At 34.9% G+C, this 12017-nt stretch overlaps 2 protein-coding genes across 2 annotated transcripts in view; both read left to right on the top strand.

The window, feature by feature from the left end:
* LOC132425053 (phospholipid scramblase 2) overlaps nt 1–11399 on the top strand; it is a 31180-nt gene extending 19781 nt beyond the window's left edge. Inside the window, exons 7-9 of the mRNA XM_060011391.2 lie at nt 1097–1258; nt 7901–8062; nt 10407–11399. Of these exons, the coding sequence (XP_059867374.1) occupies nt 1097–1258; nt 7901–8062; nt 10407–10439 (357 nt within the window). The 3' untranslated portion in view covers nt 10440–11399. The remainder of the gene's footprint in view (nt 1–1096; nt 1259–7900; nt 8063–10406) is intronic.
* A 459-nt stretch (nt 11400–11858) lies between these two features.
* Nucleotides 11859–12017, top strand: part of LOC132424459 (phospholipid scramblase 2-like) — a 74426-nt gene continuing 74267 nt past the window's right edge. The window contains exon 1 of the mRNA XM_060010172.1: nt 11859–11916. Within this exon, the coding sequence (XP_059866155.1) occupies nt 11859–11916 (58 nt within the window). The remainder of the gene's footprint in view (nt 11917–12017) is intronic.

Genomic DNA, 12017 nt, shown 5'->3' with positions numbered 1-12017 from the left:
TTATTTTAGCCAACCTACAAGGAGCAAACCTAGAAGAGGCCCCCTCTGAGAAATCTCAACTCCTGTGTTTTTCAGTTCTCCATTTGAAAAAAACAAGTAATATATTTGAGTCCCTGTAATAGGGGTATGCAAATTGTGAACACCTTCAGCTCCATAAGGACCAGGTGTCTCTTTCATAGTACTTGACAGCCCTCTGATAAAGAACATGGATCTCAGGGGAGACGCCAGGGCACTGAGTGTTTATAGGAAGTTGGCCTTTGCCTGTATCTCCACTGGCCTGAGACCAGAGCTGCCTGGGTCACTCAGTCATCCTTACTGGTAGCTGTGAGAGCAGGGCACACAAAGATACAAGCACATAGAGATTTGATGTCTAATACTGCTCTTATTTTGAAAGGATAACTGAAGTTGTTCATACTGAATTATTTTGTTTTCCATGTCAGTTAGTTTAGATGTAATAATATTCATTGGAATAGCTGAGGGAAAACTGAGTGTGATGGAATATGCTCTATAATTTATAGAGCACCTTAGCATACATTATACAATTGGTTTTAATAAAGAGATCTAGGAAGTCCTCAGTTACAGATAAACATGTTGAGATGCTGTCAAGGTCACCCAGCTAATGTTCAGAGCCAAGAATCCAGGCCCCATTTTCTTTCCATGCTAGCACTATTGCCACTTATATTTGAAAACTGCCCCAGTGATCAGGGCTCTGTCCATACACTTAAGCCACTGTTTTTAAAGGAATTTGAGGAAATAGCTATTAATAATTTAGACATTTTTTATAAGTATGGAAATTTTAAAATATACAAGACCAGTAGAACAGTGCTTCAGAATGGAGACAGTGCATGCAGCCTCCCCGAGTCTGTGTCTCATCTCTTCCACTTTGCAGCTGGGGAATCTGATACAAGTTAATTAACCTCTCTGTTCCTCAGTTACTTCCTGTATAAACAGGGATAATAGTACCAACGTGGTAAGGATGTGGAGTGAGTTAAGTGGTGCTTAGAACAGTGTCTGACACTTAGAAAGTATTCAGTAAATGAGAGTTCTTATTAGACATTGTTATGATTACAGTTTATATATTCTTTTGCTTTTGTAGATAGAAATCCAGGCTCCTCCTGGTGTACCAGTAGGTTATGTTACTCAGACCTGGCACCCATGCCTGCCAAAGTTTACACTTCAAAATGAGAGGAGAGAGGATGTGCTAAGACTTACTGGTCCATGTATTGTCTGCAGCTGTTGTGCAGATGTTGATTTTGAGGTAAGAGGTGTGATAACATTTATGGGTTTTGCTTTCCTAGTATAAGAATAACATAAGCTGGGAGGATGTTACGAATATAGTAAATGAATATGTCCTGATATCTCAAGAGGGTCTCAGTGTCCTTCATATTTATCTTTGGTCAGAGAGATGGTTATTGCTCTGATTAAGCATCAGTGTTGATTGTGTTAAATGGAAAAAAGAGAAACAGAGATTTGTAGTCAAATAAATATAAACAAAGCATCTAACATTGGTGGTTTTTGTGTAGAGGTACTGTACGTTATCCATTTTAAGTGGAACATTAACCTTGTCATCAAAGTCTGATTGCCAAAGCATATGGTTCTTCCTTAGCATGAAACACAGGCTGCCAGTGCTCTAGGCCCTCTTCAAAATCTCCGACATCTTTGAGTTCCTACAAAAAGCCCAGCTATGCAAAGAGAATTTTAACAAATATATGATGTACTACCCAATCATGCTTCTCTATGATCTCTCCTTTATCTTTGTATTAAATTCATTCATTAGAAATCACAATATATCTGTGTATTTACTACCTGGAGGAATTGCATCACAGCAGTTTTTCAACAAATGGGGCCCAGACTTATGGCCCAAATTATTTAGTTGCAAATAAGTTGAGAGATTATAAAACTTAATCTTGATACCACGATTCTCTTGTATAAGCATAAAATCTGGTAAACTGGACAATTTCCACAGAAGGGACAAAAATCTAAAACTGAGCAGGACTGCCCCCTTATGATAAATAAGTGGGAACTCTGCCACTGCCCCTGACTTGACAAGGTTTTCCACTATCCAGCTTCATTCTTTTATATTATCTGCCTGTCTTTGCTAGTCATATGATTTTTAATTCCTCTGTTATATAAAGATGGATCACTCCTCTCATTGACTTCAGTGTCTAATGAGGCAGACAGGCAATTCTAAGAAAAGTACATATGATGTAATTAGAGACTTTATAAAGACTCTTACAAAGAAGGCATAGTGTGGGGGGGGGATATAAACTATGTATGTTTAAAGATTTTATAGGTTTGTGTATAATAACAGTTCTCTATGTAGGGGTTATCATTCCCATAAAAGATTCAGAAGACTGAAAGGTAATTGTTGTTTCAGGGAATATTAATGGAAGTTTTGCTGACATATATTTTATCTATGTAAAATAAGTAAAAATACTGGTGAAGTAAGTCACACTGGAGTGTGAAGCTCTTATATTTAATGATAAGAAAGTTGGAAATCATTCAGCAACCCTTCTCAGTGGATACCTTAAAGCATCTATTATAGGCAATGAATTAACTTCTCTCCTGTGCATCTAGAATGGTGCTAACTAGATAACATCTTTGAGGGAATTGAGAAAATAGTACCTTGAATCACTTTCTATATACTAGATAATAGAAATTTTGAAAGCAGGAATTATCAGTATGAGGGACCACTATGGAACATGGAAAAGAGTCATTCTAAAGGAAAAAAATAATTCAGAGACATTTATAAGTGTACCCAGTGGTACTGATTCATAGATTTGATGTCAGTGGAGGAAGAAAGAAAATTTAGACATGATTCTAAAGTCTTATTGGTCTGATGTCTGATGTCTGATGTTTAAGAAGCTGAATGTTTAAGAAGCTAAATGATGATGCCATTGACCAGGGTAAGAATCCTGAAGGAGAAACAGTTAATTTGTGGGAAGCTAATGATTTGTTTTTGAGTCATGTTGGTTTTAGGTGTGTAAGGGAAAATTTTAGAGTTTTTGGCATACTGGCATGGCAACTGGCATGGCAGTTGAAGCCATGAGATTATCCCACGGGTGAGCAGAAGAAGGACAAGTAGACTTTGTAAGCCTTAGAGATAATGAGGGAATCTGTCTTATTCCAGGGCTATTAGGAGTAGGAAAAAAATATGCCTACATGAAACTGATATCCCAATCTAGCCCCCTCTATGATTTTGAGGTCTGAATTTATAACACCAGTATGGGGCTTCCCTGGTGGTGCAGTGGTTGAGAGTCTGCCTGCCGATGCAGGGGACACAGGTTCGTGCCCCGGTCCGGGAGGATCCCGCGTGCCGCAGAGCGGCTGGGCCCGTAAGCCATGGCCGCTGGGCCTGCGCGTCCGGAGCCTGTGCTCCGCAGCAGGAGAGGCCACAGCAGTGAGAGGCCCACGTACCGCCAAAAAAAACCAAAAACCAAACCAAAACAAAACAAAAATTTATAACACCAGTATGATTCATGAATCTTAAGACATAGAAACTGATCTTGAGTGGTGATACACATGGGAGAATTGAATGCAAAAACATACTAGATGGAGATTGATCACCAAGGTCACCCTCTATCCCTACAGAACAAACCTATCTCCACATGAGCAGATTCAAAAATTAACATACTGTTCTAGGAACTAATCTACCAAAACCAAACCGCATATAATAGAACAGTCTGTTATCAGTCATACAAGAAGTACCTAAATAGACATTAAAGAGCCTAACAAAGAAACAAAAAGGGTCATAAGGGGAGGATGAAACAAATAATAAAGGCCAGGAGGATATAAAAACAAGCCAAATAGAACCTCCAGAAATGAGGAACAGTCATTGATAAAACCTCATTTGAAAGGATGAGCTACAGATTAGACACAGGTGAAGAGAGAGTTAGTGAACTGGATCACCCATATTAGGAATATAAAGAGGAGGTTGGTGGGCAAAAGATATAAACTTGAAGGGACATGGAAGCTAGAATAAACTACTGCATATGCCAAAGATGAGTTACAAAAAAAGAGGAGACAGAAATGTTTTGATACAATATTCAAAGAGATACATAGCTAAGAATCTTGCAGACTTGATGCCATTGGTTCTCAGATTCAGAAATTGCAAGGAGTTCTGGTAAGAAAAAGAAACAACACCCAGACACAGCTTAGATAAACTGCAAACTGCAAACTAAAATAGGATATCTAAAATCATCAAATGGGAGTGGGGAAGATTATTTCTAATACGTAATTCTCTGACCATTAGGGATTATGAACATTTCTCTAAGTTTACTAGCTACTTGTATTTGCTCTTTGAATTATCTTTTAATATTGGTTGCCTGTATTTTCTATTGGGTTGTTTATTTTTTTCTTGTCAATTCATAAATATAGTTTGTGTGTTGAAGACATTGACCCTGCATCTGTATTTCTGTCCTCTGATATGCAAATATTTTCCACAAATCTACCCCTTTTGTACTTTGTTTTATAAATATATCTCAGTTGGCTGGACAACTGTGTCATCACAATTTATTAAGTAAACTATTCATTTCTTGCTAAGCTGAAATGACATACATTAAATTTCCACAAGCAATTTCTAGATTCATTCTTCTATTGCATTGTTACCACTTTTCTTACAGTAGTGCCTTATAATTCAATTATGGTAACAGTGATGTATCCTATATTTAGTCATAGCCACACAGTCACTAATCATTCTGTTTTATCATATTTTCTTGCTATTGTCAGATGTTTCCTTTCATGTGAACCTTAAGATCATTTCATTAAATTTTTCAGAAGTTAGAATCCAATTAGTATTGTATTGTCTATGATTTTTTTAAAATTAATATATTTATGATGCTAAACGTGTCTCATCCCAAAAGTGTAATATATTTTAATTCATTTATATCTAATTTTGTACTCTTCATAAGACCATATAGAACTTCTATCTCTTTTTTTAAATTTTTGTAAGTAATTTATAGGCATTATCACTACTAATCAGGAATATTTCTATTTGTAGGTACTTATTGTTAATATTGAGAAAAGCTATTTATTTTTGTTTACCTCTTATTCAGCCTTGTGACTATATTCTAGTATTTAATTTGGAAGGCATTTTTGCTATACTTACTTGGTTTATCTAGGTATAAAATCATATAGCAAATGGAAGCTCTTCTAATTTGCCAATTAACTTATTTTCTTTTCCAGCCTACTTCTTACAGCAAAACTGAATAATATTTGCCAATTTTGTGTATACCTACTAAGTTGATGATTTCAATTGAAATAGCAGCAAATGTTTCATATTAGAAAGATACTGGCTATTTTTCATAGTATTTTTCTATTCCTGTTTTACCTAGAGCAAGAATCAACATACTTTTTTTTTTTTTTTTTGGTAAAGGAAGAGATAGAAAACATTTTAGAGTTTTGGGCCATATGGTCATTGTTACAACTACTCAGGTCTGCCATTTTAGCATGAAAGTAGTCATACACAATACACAAATATTGGGTGTAACTGTGTCCAAATAAAACTTACAAAAACAGGGTGCAGACTAAATTTGGCTCATTGACCTTTGCCTGCTGACCCTGACCTAGATTTTTATTAAGAATTGATACTTAACTTTCTAAACAGCAGAGCATCATAACAGTCATGAATATAGACTCTGGAGAAGAACACTTGGGTTTGAAATCTATTTCCATGACTTCTTATTTGTGTGAACTTGGACAAGTGACTCACCTCTCTTTGCTTTGGTTTATTCATATGAAAATTGTGTGTAATAATACTATATATCCTATAGAGAAATTATGAGGAAAAAATTACCTAAGACTTGTAAAGCATTTATATGCCTAGCATATACTAAATGTTATATAAATGCTTAATTAGTAAGTAAATAAAATACCTTTTCAGGACCTATGGATACACTCATATTTTTGAATTATATGATTTCTTTTTTTAGTATTTTGTACTTTATTATAGTATTTTTTATACTGGGCTCTATGTGCTAATGTACTATTTGGATTTTTGTATTTATATTGTGAGATGAACCTATAGATTTCTTTTTAGAATACCTTTATCAATTATTTGTATTAAATTTATAGGTTTATAAATTTAATAGTAATATAATACCAGTTTATTACTTCCAGAAGTTGCAATCATTTTATTATGTAGATTTTCTGTTTTTAAAATATTTTCTAGAATTTAGCTAAAAATTATCTAGTCCTGTTGACTTTTCAGGTGTAGATCCTTATTCACTTTTCTGTTCCTTTCCTTTAAAACATTATATGTCTACCTCTTACATAAATTTTTGGTGAATTTTTAAATTTCTTGCTATAGTAATCAAAATGGGGAAGTGTTAATATCTGGTAAGTGTAGTAGTAGGATTATGATGGCTGATTATCTTTTGTATATTTTGTTAAAAATTATTTTTCAAAAATTAAAAATAATTGAATTAAAAAATAAAATGTAAGGTGTTATTACTAGCTTCAAATCCTTACATGACAGCTATGAGCAGACAAAACATGAAGGTGTGCAATAGGGAATTTGTATTAGTTTGTTTTGCCACAAGAGCGTAACAAATAATCCCTAAAGCTCAGTGGCTTAAGAAAACATGCTTATGGGTCTGAAGGTCAAATGATATACCTAGGCTCAGACAGATGGCTCTGATTTAGGCTTCCAGTTGGTCTCAGGTCTGCTCCAGGTATGTTCATCCTGGAGCTTCAGCAACAGCAGCTGCCTGGATCATGCTTTCTAGTGGCTGATCACTGGAGAGCAAGACCAAGGCAAAACCACTCAGCCATGTTTAAGGTCTCTGCTGGTGTCACATCCACTAACACTCCACTGGTCAAACAAGGCACAAGGCCAAGCCTAATTTCAATGTGCAGGAAAGTATACTGGGCTTACAGAGGGAGGGGACTGAAATGACTATTTGATGAACAGTAATCCATGCTATCACAGTTTTTTTCATATTAGAGGTTTCAAGTTTTTAAAGAACTTAACCACCCACATCCAAATAAAATGAGTCAACTGTTTCTAATTTGCCCACATTTATGTAGCTGTCCCAACCTAAGCTAGGTCTTCAAAGGTTGTTGCCAGCACGTGTGGTACCTTGTGCATATTTGAAAAGGACACTTCTCTTACTGGTTTGACACAACTCTGCCTATATATACCCTGACAAGTGTGGACTACATTCAGCCTCCACATGCCCACTTGGTGGGGTGCATTTCTCTGGCTATAAGCTGTTCAACTCTTTATCATGGCCCTGAGCTTTCCTCAGGCAGAACTGAAAAATTAGAAGAACTTTACTTTGGAGCTTTTTTTGTTCCATACACATTTCCTCTTTTGTTGTTCATCCTCCTCCTGTTGTCGAGTCGTACCCCAACCTTTGACCTGAGGCATCTCATCAAGTTACTATTGGTTACTTAACCTTCACTCAAAACTGCCAGTCCTCTTTACCAGGCTCTTGGCATTTCATGTTTTCCTACTGACAGTGGGTGATAATGGGGCCTCCCATCACCTTTAAAACTCTGCCTATATCAACTCTCTGTGCTTGTGTTAAAGCAGAAGTCAGATAGGAGTTTCACTTACTACCTTCCTGATGGCTTCTAGAAATTTCATCAAAGAAATATTTCCTGCTTAAATTTTATTTTGGCTCAATTCAACTAACTTATTACTGTATGTCTTAATGGAGAATAGAAAATGTTAAATATTTCAGCTAAACTACTTTCATATTCTCTGTACCAAAGAAACAGTTTTCTTAAATGAATCTATAAATGGATATAGGAATCTACATGCATGTAATGAGTGATATAATGTTCATAGTTATGAATGGCGTATAATTTTAATATAATATTTGTTTTATTTTACTCCTACTTGGAAAGCAGCTTTATTATTAGTTTTCTAGAATTCTTTGTCTTTTTTTAAAATTAGATTAAATCTCTTGACGATAAATATGCGGTTGGCAAGATTTCCAAGCAGTGGACTGGCCTTGTGAGAGAGTTATTTACAGATGTTGATAACTTTGGCATCCAGTTCCCTTTAGACCTTGATGTGAAAATGAAAGCTGTGATGCTCGGCGCATGTTTCCTCATTGTAAGTTTATTCTTGCTAATCTGGGGTATAGATGGTTTCTCTAGGATCATTCTGAAATAATTTGGTAAATTTTACATTTTTAAATGACCTTAAATTTGTAGGTTTTATTGAAAGTGGTCCTATTTAATTTTAGCTCTGAAATTCCATTTTCTTCTGCTACTCTGGGTTCACAAATGACTAGCTTCTCTCTGGAGGGTCTATGCAGTTTCACATTGTAACAAGAGGATCTTATATATTAAGGAGAGGCTCTGGTTTTAGTAAAAAAAAAAAAAAAAATTGGTGATTTGGAAAAGAGTCTGAATCTTCCAGTGTGTTTAAATGGAATAAGTCTCAGTGAAACAAAGAGATTTCTGCCTGATTCATTATTAAATTAAACCATCTAATACAGAAATACAAATTGTAGTAAGAATCTACATTCAATCAAGCCTTAGACAGAACTACCAATTAAGAGGAAATATATGAGATACAGCAATGACTTTGAACTTGTCTTCACATTAAATTACCTAGGGAGCTTTTAGTAGTAGGCCATATTCCAGTTTAACTAAATCAGAAGCTCAGAATTAAAAGTTTGTGTAGCTCCTCAGATGATTCCATATACAGCCGATGTCAAGGGCTCCTGGGACAGAGCAGTGGTTTTCAACCTTAGCTGCACAGTAGAAACACCTGGGTAGCTTTCACACTCCCTGTGTCAAGACTATGTACCCAGATCTAGTAAACCAAATCCTGAGGTGGATCCAAGCCTTCAAGCTGTTCGAGCTATCATATGATTCCAAAGCAAGCAAGGTTTGGAGTCACTAGATTAATACCTTAAATATTGGCATATGGATGCAATCAGAAAAAAAATAAAAAGTAAAAGAACATACAGAAAAAGGATCCAGTTACGTCAACAGATACATATCAGGAAAATAAAATAAAAATAAAATAAAAAGAAAGAAACATCAGCTTAATGTAGTTTGTAGACCATGTTTGGAAACTGATTTAAACAAACCAATATAAAAAGACATTTACAAGACACTCAGGGAAATGTGAACATTGGCAATTTGATGATATTAATGAATTATTAAGGTTTTTTAAAAAAATATGATGTTATTGTGGTTATACAAAAACAGTCCATTTTCTTTAAGGGCACATACTGAAGTATTTCGGTATAAAATGATATGGTATCACAGATTTGCTTTTAAATAATGGGGGTGAGGGAAAAGGGACACAGCGGATGGAGTAACTGGTGAACCAAGCTGGGTGAGTGGTCATTGGGACTTTATTTATACTATTCTATCTACTTTGGGACAGGCTTAGTATTTTTTATATAAACTTTTAAATATAACCACAGTTCTATCTAAAAACTATGTTTTCAGTAAGTGTTTATTTCACATGAGAAGAAAATTTTAACCTTAACTTGGGGAACTGTTTAAGCAAAGGTTTACACACCATAACCAAAGATACAGTGTGTACAGGGTGGAGAGAGTAGTCTGGGGTGTTTGGATAGGTGAGAAATGGGATTGGGGTGGTGGTGGTGCGGTTATTAGGAAGTGAATATGGGGTAGATTGGGCAGTCTTCCCAATCTTATAGACCTTGGGAAGATACTGAAAATTGTTTAGTTAACTGGTTAATTTTAAGCTATGCATAAATAAAAGAGTTATAAACCCAAATTTTAGAAAGATAAGTCCTGGTGACTGTGTACCAAATGGATTGAAGAGAGGTAAAATTGTAATAGTGCAATTGCAAGTGAATGGTGATAAAGATTCAATTATTTCTTTGTAAAGAGAAAAAGGAAAATGATAGATGTGAGAGAGGTACAATCCACAGGACCTGACAGAAGTTGTAGGGGAGAGGGTCTGGTTAGAAATTGATGGAGTAAGACAAGCTGAGGAACACAGTGGACAACAAGTTTGGAAGAGAAATCATAAAACTGGGCCAAAAAATTCTAGGATGTTATTCTAACTCTAAGATGGCTGTCATTCTCCAGAAACAATCTAAAAATTGTACATGGAACTCCAGTCACAACACAAGTTATATTACTAGAGAAGGAGTACAAAAAGTTGAGGAACAAAGATTGAAAGAGGAACATTCTAAGAGGCATGAAAAAAGTGGAATTTAGAGAAATTACCAGAGGATTAATTAAGTTCATACAGGTATCAATAAGTGAATAGAATTACAGGATTTAATTGCCATTAAAATGGAAAGCTGAAGCTATCAACCTTTCCCAGATCTACCTATTAGTTGATTTTTCTTGTTTAGCAAATACGTTATTGTGTTTCATCAGATCCCTTAGCATTTATGCATCTGAGAGCTGATCTCTGTTTTGTTGCTGAAAACCCATTTCCGTATTTTGTTTTTATCTAGGACTTCATGTTTTTTGAAATGACTAAAAATTAACAGAGAGCAGGAGTGTGGTAATGCATTCATTGACATCTCCTCAGAAAATCTGAAGTCCCTATATCGATTGGGACTATGTAAAAGAAGAACTGGTGGATTTTCCTCTTTATGTAAATGGCTTATTATAGCATATGTGAATTACACTGTGATGCCTGAAGCTCCAGATATATGATTTTACTTTTCAAATTAAAGAGTTTATTTTTAATATCACTTACTTATAAATGTTTTTATACATTTTCTTTTATACATTTTCTGTTTCATTGTGTATTTTGGAGAAAGGATATAGAAATTTTTACATTTAAACATAACTTCCTATGATTAATTACTTTGAACTACAGTCTCTGCTTTATTTTCAATTTGTATCGCAAAATTAATTAAAGACTTTTTAAAGTAATTTTAATATAAACTTACACATTATTTTATTAAATCTAGTTACAATTTATTTCATATGTAACAACTGTTATTTTGCAAATACCGTATATTCAAAAGAATTCAAAATGAACATAATTTCAGTGTTTTTTTAAAATTACATTCAAATAATACTCAATATTCATATGTCAAGGGAAAGTAAAATCATTTTTTTGATCAGAAAATCACACTACATTTAACTTCTCCTATAAGCTAATCTGCAACTATAAATAACATTTTCATTTTGACAAGACTATAAATTACCAATTTTTGATAATGATTTTTCCTGAAAAAAGAATGATTCTGTCCCCAAGAAAGACACATTTAAAGACTCACTCACTCTAATACTGGGATATTGTTATAATTTTTGAAGTAATTATTTATATATGGAATGGTTAGCTCCTGTTCTGTATTCTGTCATTCATGGAACATAATAGTTTTCAGATCACTCAGGTGTTAATTAAATAGAACATATATATTCTGAGTATAAATGTCTACAATGGTCTATTAGATTATTTTTACCAACAATCAAATAACTAAAATAAAAAATTGCTGATATATTTCTTTGCATATTTGATTTTTGTTTTTAAACAAACTGTGAACAGTCAACTCACATGATATTCTGAACTTTACACATTTACCTCCCCTTCCCTTTCGAATCTCCTTTAAAAGAGCAAAAGCATAGGATAATCTTTAGCAAAATATATACCTGTGCTGGAAACTTAAGTTTTCTTCCTGTCAGAAAGTTAAAGGAATTTTTATACCCTGTTTTGTAGGGAAAACTGAATCAAGTGAGAGGAGATGTCCAACCCACACTTTACCTCATGGAAAGGAAAAGTGTGTTTAGGAAATAAGAACTTAGGGGAGAGATTCCCTTTCATCCTCAGCAGAACTCCAACACCATCAGCTCCTAATGTTGAGAACACTGGGATGGCAGGAAGCTGCAGAAAAGGTGATGTCCAGACCGCCTTTCATTAGCCTAAATAATGCACCAGATGCCAGATTCCTATGATGACGTGTAACCGAGGCATTCACATTCAGTTTATAGTGGGTACAGACAGCATGCCAGGTAAGGCGAGGTACTTGCACAGCTGGACCTAGTGGCATTAGCTATGCCAGTTAGAGAAGGGAGGGTTTTCCAAGCCCGCTGTCAGGTACCACAACCAACCC

This window comes from Delphinus delphis, chromosome 4, assembly GCF_949987515.2.
Source record: "Delphinus delphis chromosome 4, mDelDel1.2, whole genome shotgun sequence".
Taxonomy (NCBI): domain Eukaryota; kingdom Metazoa; phylum Chordata; class Mammalia; order Artiodactyla; family Delphinidae; genus Delphinus; species Delphinus delphis.
Note: the sequence above shows the minus strand (reverse complement) of the source record. Positions and strands in the feature narration are given on the sequence as shown.